General features: G+C 51.0%; 1 protein-coding gene across 3 annotated transcripts in view; it reads left to right on the forward strand.

Annotated features, from left to right (window-relative positions):
- Positions 1–16176, forward strand: part of Appl2 (adaptor protein, phosphotyrosine interacting with PH domain and leucine zipper 2) — a 47881-nt gene that overhangs the window by 12246 nt on the left and 19459 nt on the right. For all 3 annotated transcript variants that reach the window (XM_026397067.2, XM_026397085.2, XM_026397076.2), the window contains exons 3-9: positions 4664–4723; positions 5291–5362; positions 8127–8214; positions 11138–11179; positions 11320–11378; positions 12227–12373; positions 15808–15890. In XM_026397067.2, the coding sequence (XP_026252852.1) occupies positions 4664–4723; positions 5291–5362; positions 8127–8214; positions 11138–11179; positions 11320–11378; positions 12227–12373; positions 15808–15890 (551 nt within the window). The remainder of the gene's footprint in view (positions 1–4663; positions 4724–5290; positions 5363–8126; positions 8215–11137; positions 11180–11319; positions 11379–12226; positions 12374–15807; positions 15891–16176) is intronic.

The following is a 16176-nucleotide window of genomic DNA, read 5'->3' on the forward strand; positions in this document are numbered from 1 at the left end:
CCTAATGCCTGGTGCTCAGTACTCCCAGCCCTATTTTGCATTTTATTTAGGGCCAGGGTCTCACTGAGTTGCTTAGTGCCTCGCCTTTCCTGAGACTGGCTTTGAACTCGCGATCCTCCTGCCTCAGCTTCCCGAGCCCCTGGGATTACAGGTGTGCATCACCACACCCAGCACTGAACTCTGGCTCTTTATTCCAAACAACTGTTACCTGTTGTCACTGTGTAGATGTTTAGGTTTCCCTGGGATGTTGCAGTGCTTGCCCTCAAGAAAGCGCCTTCCTCCTTCAGTTCCCCTGTACCCTGCAGCTCAGGGAATCACATCGGAACTCCTTGCTTCCGCCCGACTTGGCTGCCTCCGTGGCCCAGAGGCAAAAAAGTGAACCCTAGGAAGGCCCACTAGCTCTCGGGACCTGGGGGTCTGCCTGCTCTGCTAGCCTTGTCTCTGGCTATGTCAGAGTGGGCCAGGCCTCCATGCCCCTTCCACCGGCTACACCAGGAGGCCCCGGCCACCCCTGCCCTGGCACGTGTCCTTCCTGGCCTTGGAGACTGACCTCAGGCCTGAGAAAGCATCTGACACCCTCCTTGCCCCTACACTTCCTGGCCAAAGTGCCCTTCACCTGTGTGCCCATTTGCCCTGTGCCCTTGATAGCCGGACCACTGATGGTACGCTGAGTCGGGCCTCCTGGGCCCTTGTGGACTCAGCTCTCAGGGAGCCCAGCCCTTCTGTGTTTGAGGACTGGCTGTGGGGCCTCTCCTCCTGGCAGTCTGCACATCCTGATGGACACGGTACTGTCCTTCCCAGCCTCGTGCCCTCTCAGTTCCTTGGCTGGGCTCTGTCGTTGTGTGGACCCTTCCTGGAAACCCAGCTACACTGACTCCTGCGTCCTGTTTGGGTGCCTCGGTTCCTCTCCAGGGCTTCCTGACTCGGCCTCTTTGTATTTATGTCTCACTCAGCTTCTCAGAATGGTCTCCTGATGGGTCACCCTTGTCTGTGCCCTCCCCCTCCAGTGCTTCTTCCCGCTACAGCCAGTCTACAGTTTTCTTCCACCAGTATCCAATCTGGTCATCCTGCAGCCCGTGGTCCTCAGGGCTTCCCATTCTCCACCAGGGCAGAATCGAGGTCCGCAGCGGGCACCCCTCAGCCTTTGCTCTTGCCACATTGCCCTCTGCTCCCCGTGCAGCGCACCTGGAGGGGCATCCGTGTATCCCAGCCTGTGGCAAACATAGAATGAATGTGGCTCTCAGCCCTGGACATGTGTTAGGTTCAGACCTGAGTATGTGTCTGTGTCCACCCCACACCCAGCCTCTCCATGGCTGCCAAGGACGATGGTGCCCACGGAGGCCTCTGTATGGTTTTAGGTGACAGTTGCGGAAGATAAACATTCCCTTGCCAGGAGCTCAGATTTCCTGTCGGGCTTGTTAGCCACTTGTCTTTCTGCCTCGGCCACAGCTGCGGGGGTGCCACCAACACGGGAGGCACTGTCCACAGCCCTGTGCCAGGTTGCCTTGTGTGTGTGTGTGTGGTGCTGGGGGTGGAACCCAGGGCTCTGTGTGTGCTGAGTGGGTTCTGAGCCCCAGACCCAGCTTGTCTTTTTGGATTCTTATGTAGCAGTAAAGAGTGTCAAGGGTGACCAGGGAGCTGCTCCAGGGCAGAGAATGTGGCTCAGTGGAAGAGCTCTTGCCTAGCATCGGGGAGGCCCTTGTTCAACCCCAATACTGCCAAACAAAACTGAGCATATTATTCATGGGACTCTTATGTAGAATGTGTTCGGCCACCTCTTCTGCTGGGCTTCAGTTAGAAGAACGTGAGCGCTGTGTTCCTGTCTGCAGACCCTCCAGGCTTCCCACCCGCCTGCTCACTAGATAGAGGTTGAACTCCAGAGGGGAACAGCACTGTGTGAAGCACTTGGACTTGAGGTTCAGAGGCCCACAGACCTGGGCTGAGTATTTTACCTTGCCAGTTATTAATCATGTGTTGTTGTTGTTGTTTTTATTTAACTAACTTGCAGATTTACCCTCTTTAAGCCCTAGCTAGCATCCTCCTTTGTAAAATGGAAATAAGAAAAACACCTACTCATGGGTGCACTTGAGGAGTAAATGTGCCCATGTGTGAAAAACTCTTAGCGGCAATGTCGGGTGCTCAGAAAACACCCAGAGTGCCAGCAGCCATCCCTGGCACCGTCGTGCACATCTCCACTCCGCCTGCGCCCCAGTTTTGTGAGCAGTGTTGGATGCCTGGCCGGGAGGGGCCGTCCTCCTGGGGCATGGGCTTGTGAGCTGGTGTTGGTGGGGCGTCTCCTGAAGCCTCGCGCACCTTGGGTCAGGTATGAGTGAGGCTCAAGAGGACCCGGGTCAGGAGACTTCACGTGCTGAGTCTTGCTCTGAGCAGGTGACGGGCCACTGTAAGTGTGCTTGGTTCCAGTGAAGTCACTCTGGAAGCCCAGTGTCTCCGTGGCCTGAAACAGCAGCCCTGTGGGAGCACAGCGTCTTCCCGGAGTGTTAGGAGGGACCTGGCAGAGACCAGTCACCACAGCCACCACGTGTGTTGTGCCCCTTCTGCCCACAGCCATGGCAAGTTGTGTCAGTGACACCTGCATGCCCTCCCCCCTGGCCCTTCACAGACCAAGGCTGTGCAGAGCTCGGGCTTTCTCCTTTCGTACGTCTTGGTCGGGCTCAGAATCTTCGAGAGTCATGTCCGGGAGTGGGGAGTTTAGAATCAGACTGGGTTCACATCCTAGCCCGGCTACTGCTAGCTGTGTGACCTTGTGCAGGTGGCCTGACCTTTCTGTGCCTTGGTTTCTTCATCTGTAAGATTAGGTTAATAATTAGATCCTGCTCTACAGGATTGTCAGAATTAACTGAGGAAACACCTGGTGTAAATCAAGTGCTCTGCGGTGTCAGCTGCTGTTGGGAGGACGCGAATCCCACGTCCTCCGCCACGTGCCAGGGTAGCTACAGCAGTTCCCTTAGCAGTCCCCCTCGCTGTTCTCTAGTGAGTCGCGTTGTCCCCTGTCCATGTGCTCTGCTGGCGAGGCCTCATTGTGCCGTCCCCGGCTTGGGTTTCCTTGCCCCGTTGACAGCTTAGGTTAGACACCAGGAGTCCAGGTAGTGCTTTAAACTTGGAATTCAGATAAGTTTTCCGTTGTCAAACATCCGTCTGCACCCGCTGTGCGCTAAGAAGTGTTGTGTGTTCCTGTCTAAGTGAAGGACGGGGCACCTGGGCTCCTTCACTTGCCGCCAGTTCCGGTCAGTTTTGAGGGGCAGCGTGCCAGTAGGGTGCCAAAGCCCGGGGCGCTGTTCAACCTCGTTCTGGGGGACGGGGAGAGCCGCTTTTCCTGGCGTGTCCATGCCTACCCTAGGGCAGCGGAGCACGGCAGAGCGGAGTTGGGCCAGTCGTCTGCAGCGAGGGTACCCCCAAAAGTGGGATTGGCTCTGATGGGCCCACAAAAACTAAAACAGGCTCCTACAGACTCAGGACTTGACCCTTAGAAGAACAGCAACCCCCGGAGAAAGAGAGTAACGAGGCCAAGGCCAGGAAGGCCGGCCACTGCCTCCCTTCTCCACGCCAGGTCAGACCCAGGGCTTTGGCCTGCAGGAGTGAGCCCCGAGTTAGGAGCAGCATTAGCGGGAGCCCGCAGCTCGTGGCTGGCAGCAGCTCGCAGGTGTAGGAAACCGTGTGTGGCCGAGAGGGAGGAAGGAACCTGAGCAGAGGGAAGTGGACGGTACGGGCGGGGCAGGGGCCACCACGGCCTCCCAGGGCGTCACAACTCATAAAGAGCAGTGCCTTCCCCAGGTTTTCTGGGAGTCTTGGGTTTAGCAGTGTTTCTGTCACATCCGTGGTGACTGCCCCAGTGCTGCTTCGTTCCTGTCACAGTTCCAGGAAGGCCCACCTGGCTCAGGCCCTGCAGGCCCACTCGGCCGTGTTGCAGCTCGCCAGCCCCCTGCCCGCCCCGTCCCAGCCCTGCTCTACTGGGCTTCTCCATGTCCATTTCTTCTGGAAGCTCACTCTTGGGCAAGGCTCTGCTTAAGACATGTCTTCCCAGAGACCATCTGAGTCCTCCTGTCCCTGCCTCCCATGCGCCAGCCTCTTTCCTTTGCTCTTCTCATTATGCAAGGGGCCATATTTTTGGTGTCTGCTTCCCCAATCAATCCACAGGACAGGGACCACATCTTTGCTGAATGCTTGGCAGATTGTAAATTTATTTTGGTACCAGGGATTGAACTCATGGGCGCTTAACCACTGAGCCACATCCCAATCCCCAGCCCTCTTTTGTATTTCATTTAGAGACAGGGTCTCAATGATTTGCTTAGCACCTCTCTAAGTTGCTGAGGCTGGCTTTGAACTCTCGATCCTCCTGCCTCAGCCTCCCGAGTTGCTGGAATCACAGGCGTGCACCACTCTGCCTGGCTGGATTGTAATTTTTTGCTCCAGTTGTTTACTGATGGAAAAACCAGAAGGAACAGTAATTTGCAAAGGGTGTAGTGGGGGAAAAGGTAAGCATTAACCTTTGGATTTGTCTTGGTTTTGTTTTCTAAATAATGCCTGTAAAAAGTATTTATCCTTCCACAGGCGCACACAGCGCTTTTTAAAGGATGCTCTGAGAGGCCTTTTTATGGACCCTAATGCCGTGGGCAGATCTCACTGTCTTCTCTTCTCTCCACAGAATGAAATGTGCTTGGCCACCCAACAGCTTTCCAAGCAGCTGCTGGCGTATGAAAAGCAGGTAACCCAGGCTCCGCACCGCCTGGCGCTGTGGCAGGCCTCTGCTCAGCGCCGCTTTAGAGCAATTCTCCAAAGGCGTCCTTAAAGATCTGTGCCACTTTTCCTTCCTCTCCTCTCCTTTTCTTCCTTCTGTCTTCCCTTCCCTCTCTTCCTTCTCCCTTCCCTTATTTTCCCCCAGCGTTTTTTTGGGGGGGGCCTTTGTTTTTTTCCCATTGATAAATACTAACTAGTGATCATCCCAAAGTCCTTCTGAGGTGCTCTGAGGGCCTACAGAAGTCAGCTGGCTGCCCTTGAGAGCCCACAGCTTCTGGGGGCTACAGGGAACTCAAGCTGACAACCCCAGGAAGTAAGCTCCCTGAGAAATCTTTATGTTCAGAAGGAGGTGACCGAAGAGGGGATGGCCAGAGAGGGCTGTTGGGCGAACCCAGGGGCCGGGGGGAGCAGGGAGCTCCAGCTGTGTTCATTTGGACACTTCTGCAGGGTGCTCTCAGGAGGAGGGGCGTGGGGTGGCGTTTGGAGGGTGATGCTCATTTAGCTGACACCTGGCGCTCTCATTCTTTGGTCTTAGAATTTTGCTCTTGGCAAAGGTGATGAAGAAGTAATTTCTACGCTCCATTATTTTTCTGAAGTAGTGGATAAGGTAAGATAGCAACATGAGATGTTTTTATGTGATTCTTCTTGAATTTTCTTTTTCCTTATTTTGTCCTGGTCTCCATTTTTAAATATTATTAAATATCTGAGAAGGTAACTCAACTTGCTGATCTTCCAAGCTTCATTCCATGACAGAGGATGTGCACTATTACGTCTGTTAGTAGTTTGAGGGGAAAGAAGGCTTTCTGAGTTCCGTTTCCTCAGGGGGGTGTATGAGTTCACAGCAACACGTTTTCTCCCGCAGCCCTGGAGGCCGGACAGCTAGACCACGGCATCTGCAGGCCACACTCTCCCACAGTCCCTGGGCTTCCCCCCTACCTCTTCAGCTTTTATAGCTCTTGGTGGGCCTTGGCCGTGGCTCTCTGACTCTGCATGGCCTCACTGCCCCTGTGTTTGCCCCTGGATTTGGGGCCACCTAGAAAATTAGGGATGATCACTTCAAGACCCTCCATTACCTCTGCAAAGACACTGTTTCCCAATATTCCCAGGCGCTGCCTTATTAGAAAAAAAGGCAGTCCTGTCACCCAGCGTTCCTAAGGTGTGATGCTGGGGACAGTCATAAGACCAATATTAGAACAGAAGGTGCCCCCTGTGTCCCCACTGCTCAGGAAGTTATAAGGGTTTTAGGAATTCTGTGCTAGGAGCTGGGAACAGAGACTAAATCTGTACTTTTCATTATATCACAATGGTATACTCGTGTCAAGGCTCTTTAAAATGTGTATTGAGATGGGTGAAAGGTAAGTAGAAAGTGTGGTTACAGAGAAGTAAAATGTGATTTGGGGAGGTAGGGAGGAGACTTTTTCTTCATTAACAGTGAACAGGTATCTGGGGGGAAGCCGTAGACTGAACCCTGAAGTCTCCTGTGTTCTGCAGAGAGGCGCGTTGCTGCGGAGCGTGGTTGGTGGCCTGAACCCCGACTAAGATTTCCAGTTTCAAATGCTCACTCGTGGCCATCTTCTTCTGGGCAGTGCTGGTTCTGTTGGTGGACTAGAACCTCCCCAGGGTGGTGGAGTCTCTGGGCGGTAGCACGGCAGCCGGAGGTTGGTACCGTCAGAGGCTCCACACAAGCTGCTGTTTCTCCGGAGACCCAGAAGGAGGCTTGGTTACCAGCGGACCCAGACCTGGGAAGAGGAGGGTGGGTTTGGGGTGTTTCTTCTACCTGGGTCTCAACCAGGTGGAAAAGTCTTCAAGACAAGTAATTTGACCATGAAATTAAAAAAACAAGCCAGTGGCGTGAAAGGTCTGATGGTTGATAGAGTCCATCAAATGTGTAGGATGCACTCTTCCCTGTTAGTCCCGTGGGGATCCCGGGCTTGGTGGTCTCCCCTAAAGCAAGGCTTCTGATCACTTCCTGGGGTGGCGCCCAAGACAGGAGGTCATTGTCATCACAGCTTCCACTGGTCAAGCAAGTGCCAGGATGTGCGTGTCGGGCTCTGGGCGGTCCCTCTGTGTACTGTCCCGTCCTCACAGCAGCCACACACAGAAGCAGGTCTTCTTATCGTTTTCATTTTCTGTGACAATCCTTAAGCACCGAGATGAGATGTGGGCCACCTCTTCCACTCTTCCCAGCAAGCGCACAGTGGCTAGAGGCGACAACCCTTTACATCTCAAAAGCCACACAGCAGAAGTTTGATGGCTCAAAACTCTGGGTCCTTAGAAACAACCATGGGTGACGTGCCCTTCGCCACCAGCAGGAGTCCCGGAACATCCTTCAGCATGCCCACAAGTCTGCACCTGAGGGACAGTCTCCCATTGTTTGTTGCGCCAGGCCCTACCAGACCCCCCCAGACCCCCCCCAGGCCCATGAAGCTTTGGCAGCACTGTGAGCATAAAGGACCAAGCTCCATGTCCCAGGCTGTGTAGTGGGCCGAGCATGCATTCTAGATCCCAGCAGCCTGTGGTTACAGTCCTGGCCGTGCCATTTATTTGCTTTCTGGACTTACAGGGTTGTTTGCCTGCCTGTAAAATAGGAATAATAAATTCCTAACACACAGAGTGGGCAAGGAGTGAACCACATAGAGTCTGTAAAGCGGGCACACAAAAAGTGCCCCAGTGCTGGCCCTGCGGAGAGCGTGTTTATTTCTCCTAGGCTGTTTACCAAGACAGGATTTTAATAAGCCCTCAAGGCAGAGGGGAGAGGACACCTAGAGCTGTTGAAGGTGTCTGGTGAGGAGGGTCACCCTGGAACGCAGCTGGCTTGCTCCTAGCTGGTGGTCCTGCAGGGAGCTGAGGCCTGCAGCCTATTGCCAGCTTCAGCAGGGACCAGGGACCGAGCTTTCTCCCGCTGAATCCGTGGGGCCTACAGCTGCTGGCCCTGGGCTCCGGGCTGGTTGTTCCCAGCCAGACTGTTTTTCTGGTGTAACTGGAGCTTTCTCTGAGAGAGAGAGCTATGGCCTTGGGAGGTGGCTAACTGTGCTGACCTCTGGCTGCAAGCCACGCTACTGCCAGCAAATACAGCATTCCCATTCTCCAGGGGGTGTGACCCAGGAACACGGAACCGGAGTTTGCACAGTGAACCAAGAATAACTGGGCCCGCCTTTAGCAAGCTTCGCTGACGGCCCAGTTAGTTGGAACCCTGTGTTACCTTTTTTAGTGCCTCTGGGCCTCTCCTTTACAGCTTTATGGGGGTATTTATTTGCTAAAGAAGTCCAGCCGAGCTGTTTAACCACATAGAAGTGTTCAGCAGAGTCCCCTGGTGAGTTGAGACCCAGTAATAATGGATATGGTTTTCTGAGGAGTTCCTTTTCTTTCAGCTTAATGTCCTCCATACAGAGCTGGCCAAACAGCTGGCAGATGCCATGGTCCTACCTATTGTACAATTTCGAGAAAAGGATCTCACAGGTATTGTAACTCAGTTCACTGCATTTACCTTCAAAATACTATTTAACTCAAAACAGTAATTCTTACTGCATTAGTGTCTTTAAATATGTGTGGATCATTGAGAAATGCCTTTCTTTTTGAGTAGGTCAGTTTAGCAAACCTTCATCACCACCCTATCCACCCCCCCACACCCCCCTACCCCCCCACACACACCCCCACCCCATGTTCCTGGCTCACCTTAAAGAGGCCACAGGCAAATAAGACAAGGGTGGAGAATCAGACTGCTGTACGGTCAGGAGGTGAGGAGGCAGAGCCCTATGGGAAAGGAGCGCAGGGGCAGGAATGCTTCCGGAATGGGTGCTAGGGCAAGGCTCCTGGAGGAAGCCATCTCTGACCTGGGTGTCGAATGGTGTATAATATTTAGCAAGCACACAGTGTGACTGAGGTGAGTGCCACAGGTTAAGGACTCTGCAAAGGCATGTTCCTGGGGAACCTGAATGCTCTAGAGTGTGACATGGGAGCCTGTGGAGGGGAGGATGGGTGGGAACTCATGCTTTCTCTCTGCAGGACTCCAGGGCATAGCTGTGGATGGCTCTCGTGGAGTGCCTAGTTGTGAGTGAGGACATCTGTGACTGGTTCAGAGAGCCTATGTGGCTTTTTGGACTTAAGAATAATTTTATCGGGCTGGGGTTGTAGCTCAGTGGTAGAGCACTTGCCTTGCATGCGTGAGGCCCTGGGTTCGGACCCCAGCACCACATAAAAAAAAATAAACAAAAATAAAGATATTGTGTCCATCTACAACTAAAAAGTATATAGAAAAAAGAATAATTTTATCTCTCTTAGAAATTAAAGCAGTCAAAAATGAATAAAAATGAATAGTCTTAGCTGGGCGCAGTAGCACACACCTGTAATCCCAGTGGCTTGGGAGCCTGAGGTAGGAAGATCTCGAGTTCAAAGCCAGCCTCAGCAGCTTAGCGAGGCACTTAGCAACTGAGGGAGACCCTGTCTGTAATAAAATATAGAAAAGGCCTGGGGATGTGGCCCAGTGGTTAAGCACCACTGGATTCAATCCTTGGTACCAAAAAATAAAGAAAAGAATAGTACTGAAAAAACCCAGGTGATGTTTAAAAAAAAAAAAAAAAGGAATGCAAATTTTCTAGTCCCATTGTTCCTTCTTATTTCATTGTGTTTGAAGAACATTCCTATAAAAGAAAAATTCTGATCGAAGAAGCCTAAACCTGATGCTGGCAGGTCTCGGTATCCTGCTCCTCAGAAATACAGAGCCTTTATTTTATTTATTTATTTATCTATCTATTTATTTATTTAACGAGCATAAAAGATGCAGGGAATCTGAGGGCAGATACTGAAGATGAAGGTTTCCCCCTTTGAGATTGGTCCCCTGTTGTCGTATCACCTGGGGCTGGGGATGATGGTACATGAACTGGCACACATACTCAAGGCCAGTTTGGCAGGCCTTAAAATTTTGTAGGTGAAAAATAGTAATACACCACTTGTCAAGAGGAACCGTCGCTGAGCAGGATCTCGGGCTTTTCATTGGCTCATCTCTAGTCGAACATGAAGCCAGATGGCTAAATCCAGTGGTTCTGGTTTCTAGTCCCAACTGAAAGCCTCGTTGGATGCTTTTAAAACAGATTTACCCTAAATAAAACCACCAGGCAATGTCATTTTAAAAGCAGACCCCAAGTTGTTAGAAAATAATGACCCCTCACCCGAGCTGTCAGATTGCTCTTTTTCAGGTTTGCTTGTGGGAGGAACCTTGGCTTGAGGGGAACGGTGGCCCTGCTTGATTTAATGTGACCCAGAATGTGGCCTTGGTAGCTTTTGCACAGAATGGTGTTTCTTTTGAAAAGTAGATTTTCACTGGTCGGTAGTAGTCAGAAGAGAAGTTTCTTAATTCTCTGAAGAGAGTTAAATTCTCCTTTTTTTTGGTGACACAAAAATAGAATTGAAGCGTTTGGCCCAGTTTTCCTGAGTCCACACTGGACCCACATGGGCATCTGGCACCCTGTCCGTGAGCCGCGGTGCTGTTTTATTGCCTTTGCTTCCTGTGTCCCCCACACAAGTATGTGATCAGAATGAAGAGAACACAGGAGGGTTAATGAAGCTATTTAAAATTGATAAGAAAAATATCTACACTAAAACTCTGCTCCATCAGGAAGTAAAGGTGGGAGAGAAAGAAGAGAAAAATGCAAGTGGGAGAGGGCGGCGGCAGCCCTGCGCTGTGGAGTGAGAACAGTGTCCAGAGAAGGAAGCGCTGGGGAGACGAGAAAGAGCACAGCCGGGGAAAGCCCAGCCGCGTTTGACAAAGTCAGACGCAGTTGTTAGAGTTGTAGAAAGGTTTGCTTCCTTTAGGGACCTGATTTTGTTTAACCCTGGACCTTCACTGCTCAGAGTCCTCTGTGGCTTTGTCTTGGACCTGTTCAGCTGTTCCAGGAGTGGCAGGTAGCCCAGTGGGTGGTGGGGATTGGTGCTGGCTTGCTGCAGGTACCAGATGGCATCGTAGTTTTCATTAACACAGGCACTGCAGCATTTCTTGTTCAGTGGTGACACTAATAAGTCAGAAGTTAAAATGGCAACAAGAAGGAACTTCTGGGTGTCATCCTGCAACTTTCTGAGAAAAGATGCATTGGACACTTCACTTAGGGGCTGAGAATTAGTACTTAAGTTTATACTCCAGGTCTGTGTGACAGTCCTGGCCATCCACTGTCTCTGTGTTCCCAGAGAGCTGCGTTCTTCCCAAGGCAGGCAAGACCCCCAGATGTGGAGTGTAGGCTGCATGCACAGGCTCCAGGGAGACCAGGATGCAGTCATTGGCCTAGGCCAGGGGAGCACACACTCTGCCTTCTCAGGAAAGCAGGGCCCTGGGTTGGCATGCTTTATTTTTCTTGTTCTAAGACTTTTTTTTTTTTTTCCTCTTGTACAGAAGTAAGCACTTTGAAGGAACTTTTCGGACTTGCCAGCAGTGGTAGGCATCTTCCATTCCTGGTTGGTGGGTTTGGTAGCGTGTGTGGGTTTACTGTGTGTGTGTGTAGGGGGGAGAAGATGCTGAATGAATGCTTTTGCCTTTGGACCTTTCTGGATGCTCAGATGTCTTTTTATTTTTAGAGCATGACCTCTCAATGGCAAAATACAGCAGGCTCCCTAAAAAAAAGGAGAATGAAAAGGTAAGCTTACCTTACCTGTTATTTTTCCCTTCATTTACTTAAGCTGCTTCTGTACCTCATATTCTGAGTTTGTGGCAGTCGGGTGTCTTGAGACGTTACTTTCTTTTTCCTGTACGTGGACTTTTGAAATTATTCTGAATCTCATAAGTGGGCTTCCGCTTCTCTAGACTGACTTTTCAGCCTGATATTAAACACCAGCTTAGAACCACTGTAGATTACAATCACACAGTAGCTTTATCTCCCACTTGGACCTTCATGGGACTGGCTGACTCCTGTGCTAGGAGAGTGGGTTGAGCTCTCTGCCTGCTGTTGACTCTGGCCCCTGCTTTTAAGATGTTTTGCTTTTTACTTCTGCTAGATGATTTCCTTGGGCTAAATTATTTCTTTGGAACAGGATCTTATGAGTTAACCAAAACGTCTGTGGCTTCTGATGCCTATCACCAGTGGCTTTCCTGCAGGGTTGCAGTGTGGGTGCTGCTACCTGCAGGGTGCCAGCTTTGCCTCCTGCAGCCCCATGAGCACTGAGATGCTCTTACCTGTGTATTTTTTTCTTTTTTATTGTAGATGGACACAGTATCTTTGTTTGTTTGTTTATTTGTTTATTTATTTATTTTTATGTGGTGCTGAGGATCGAACCCAGTGCCTCACCCAAGCAAGGCAAGCGCTCTGCCACTGAGCCCCTGCCGCAGCCCTTACCTGGGTATTTTTAATTGGGATATTTTAAATTGAGGTGAAATTTACCTAAGTGTTACTGTATTTGGCACAAAAATGGGTAAGCAAATGTTCTTAAGTTGCATGCTCTTACAGAACAGTCACACCTGGAAGTTTTCCCTTCATCTTTCAACCAGGTAAAGACTGAAGTTGTGAAGGAGGTGGCAGCTGCACGGCGGAAGCAGCACCTGGCATCCCTCCAGTACTACTCCGCCCTCAATGCGCTGCAGTACCGGAAGCGGATGGCCATGATGGAGCCCATGATAGGCTTCGCCCATGGACAGGTAGGGGAGCCCTCTCACCTGGGGGAGAAAACCTGAGAACATTTAGAAGAAACTAAACCTCGTCATAGCAGGAAACAGATGCACAGCCTCCCTGGAAACTTCCTGGATTCACACTGTGGAGTCCTTCCAGCTGGGCAGGCCATCCTCAGCTGGACTTGTGAGGCCATATGTTCAGGAAATGATGGCCTGGATCCTGAGATTCCCTGGGGGAGGATCCTGCATGGCCCTTTGTCTCTGATCCACCCAAAAGTCAGGCCTGGTCCAGTGTTCCTAGAAGCAGCTCACAGTCGGTCGAGATGTTTGGCTTAGAATCCAAGACTGTGACGTTCCCTTACTGCTGTGTGCAGTCGGGTGCCCCCTGGCTGGGCGATGCTTGGCTGACTCATCCCAAGGTTGCTGCTGAGGCCTTCACCTTCTGGGGCATAGGCAAGAGTTGCCAGGGCTTTATGGAGTATTCTGTAGAGAATTTATTTGGCTTCTTCCCTCTTATTGACTGATCTACTGAATATTATTTGTCTTAAGGGAGGCTCCACTTAAGGAGGGAGCCCTAATTGTTGTGGCATAAAACAGGAGTGGCAGGGACCAGCAGGAGTGTGTCAGGCTGGTGTCCTCCCCGCCCTATTTAACCCCATAGTGTTGACTCGAAATTTCCCTTTGGCACGTGAAACATGCACCCAGGAATCTTCTCTCATTAGACAGTCTAGGAGCAGGAAGGTGTGAGGAAGCCCGGAATTGCTTCAAATAGTCACTGACTTGAAGAAAAAGTGAACACACGAGCATCTTTTACTGTTATGTAGCACATTTGAAAAATTCACGCATTTCAAAAGAAACAGAATTAGCTTCATTCAGGGAAAAGGGAAAGAGGGGAGAACCTAAGCATCGGAGCCCAGCTGCCAGGCTCACTGTGCTGGTTATGAGTCGGGAGTGCCCTGAGGTCAGCTTCTGTCATCAGAGGTGATGTGTAAGTAGATCAGTGTAACCTTTCTGTGTCATCTGCTTAAAGCTGAATAAAACCCCAAATAAGCACTGTCCAGCCGGGGGCTCCAGCCCCTAGCAACCCCTTGGGAGCTTGGCAGCTTCCATGGCATTTGAGATGGGCACTCTGCTGCCCTCCTTCCTCCTTTGATTAGGTGTTGCACCCCATGAGTGGACTCGGCTTGCAGGGGCTGCACCATTCTCCAAGCTGGGCCTTTTAAGCAAGTGCTGCTGCTCACAGGGAGAGGAGACCAGGGCACCTTCACACAGATGCAGACCAAGGCCCAGGAGGACAGAGCAGCCAGAGCTCCCCATCACTGCTGGGTGGCAGGAGCATCATTTTGAGGACTGAGGATAGCGCGTCTAGTTTTTCATGTGAGGAGTATCTAGATTTCAAGACACTAGACCAAGTCAGTCCCTTCTGCTATAGACTTTTAAAATCCTAATGCAAACTCTAGTCCCTTCCTTTGTTTGTCGCCCAGCACGTGAGTCTTTCTGATGACTCAGAAGCGCTTCTCCTTCTGCCCTATCAGCCTTCAGAAGCCTGTTGATGGAGCCCCACCCTTGTTGGTCATGGCTGGTGGCTGTGATCATTGCTGGCCCATCCGAGGGAGATACAAATCAGCCTTCTTGGCACCACTTACTTTTGTGTAGGTGCCTTGACTCCATTTCTGCCTTCTCTGGTCCTTGTTAAACAGGTTTGTTTAATATTCATGATTCAGCCCTGGTGCACACTGAGGCTTTGTAGTGTGTGAACAGGTTTTTGAGCACATAAAGATGCATGCTAGTGTAGAATCGCCAGGGAAGATGCTGGGTACTGCCGCTGGACAAGGCAGTGTCTTTCCTTCCATTCGTCTGATTTTTGTAGGGCTTATGTGAGCCTGCCCTGGGGCGCCTACAGAGCAGAAGAGCTGAGCCTTGGACTCAGTAAAAACTCCAGAGGGAGGTCAGGCAGGGGAGGGAGGAGGAGCTCCCAAGATGTTGTGCCCTTTAGGGATGCCGAATGCTCATTTGACAGATGTATGATATTAACTGACGAGTATCGTTTCAGTATTGGACATTACAGTGATTGAAGCAGCATTACAGTGTTGATCTCTGTGTGATTCAAAGATCACGGTGCCAGAACATCCCCTGTAGGTATCATTTGGCATTAGGGTAATTGTGGTCATCATCTGATTTTACCCTGTGGTAACTAAGAAATGGGTATGAGCTTTCCCAGAACAGGAGAGAATGTCAAAACCCTGCTGATAGCACCTGCTGGCCTGCTCCGGGTGAGAGGTCGATTTCTGTGCCCATCACCCAGGGCAAGGTGGGATTCAAGATCAGATAGATAAGCAGGGAGACACAGGAGAGTGTGTCCAGGCTGCATGTTTCTTCTTTTTTGTGTGTGACACAGGCTTGCAGCCGTTACATCCCAGCATGTAGAGTGGAGCAGCTTATCCATAAAGTCCTGAGTTTTTAAAGCCATGGTCATAAGAATGGAAAGTTGAGCCTTTCAGGGTGGGAGGTTGCAGATGTCAGTAACACCCAGGGGTGTTCTTCTCCCTCTCTTCCTGTATCCTGCCCTGCAGGCGTCTCAGGGCACCCAGACCTCCTGGGAAGGCAGTATTTTACAAGAGTTGCAGGAATCTTCACAGGAAGGAAGAACTCCTCCATTGGTTCCAAAAGCCAACAACTGCAGTTTCACATCCTGCACTGACTGCAGGTCTCCTAGAGGCCACTGTCCCCTGGGCAGGGAAAGCGTCCACTACAGAGCCCAAGGGACCTCTGCTGAGCAGCTGCACTATGCCAGGACCCCCAGCATCCTTTATGTGTATAATCCCCTCTAACTTCCTGTCACGGTTGGAAGAGGCCTTTAAAGCCTTCCACCCAGTTTTCCCTCTGCAGCGTCTCAACCAAGCTATCATCCTTCTGCCCCTCTATCTGGCCTGTGTTCACAGCTGCACAGGGCTCAGTGACCAGGCTCTGTCACACCGTGGCCTTCAAGGCCAGGCAAACATCTCATGCTGTACAAGAGCAAGAAGTGCTTTTCAGGTTCTTGCTGGGCTGATAGCATCTGTCACAGGTCACACACCCATTTGGGGCTAGAGATGGTGAATGAGACCTCAGGAAACTCACTACTTAGGATTCATATTAAAAAACCACTGGTGGTGATTTCAAACTTATCAGTCATGATTATTGAGATACGTGGTACATACCAGGCATTATCTCACGTCATTCCTGATGTTTAACAGCCTTTCAGCAAAGATGACTAGGTTCCACTTTCCCCCCATTTTACAAAGCCCTTGGGACTTGGGGAGTCACGTCAGGCTGAGGCTCCGTTGAGACGCTGTAAGAACTGCAGTGAGGGAGGTCGCGGCCTAGGTCTTCTGTCCCCGTGCCGCTGATCATTACATTAAGGGCACTCACCCATCCCCTTCGCTAGGTGATTCTCAACATGTCATAATTGTATCTTTCAGATTAACTTTTTTAAGAAGGGAGCAGAGATGTTTTCCAAAAGCATGGACAGCTTTCTATCCTCTGTTGCAGACATGGTTCAGAGGTAATGCCGCTCACTGGTTTGGATCTTGGTGTGTTTCGCTGTCCCCGCTGAATAGGAGTCTGGGGGTGAGCTCTGACCATGAGCGCCTATGCAGGCGACACGCGTGGCAGAATAGGACGGAACTGGTTTCTGTCCTTGTGGCCTTGTGTGACCTTCCCCACAGACCCTGCTGCCTCCTGTTGGGGTTCCTGTGTTAATACCAAGTTTCATCTGTTATAAACCCAAATCTAGTTTAAATTGTTTTTTTTTCCCCTCTGAGCTAATGGGATTAGCAGCCAGAAGTGCT

The sequence above is a fragment of the Urocitellus parryii genome, chromosome 5 (assembly GCF_045843805.1).
Source record: "Urocitellus parryii isolate mUroPar1 chromosome 5, mUroPar1.hap1, whole genome shotgun sequence".
NCBI lineage: Eukaryota > Metazoa > Chordata > Mammalia > Rodentia > Sciuridae > Urocitellus > Urocitellus parryii.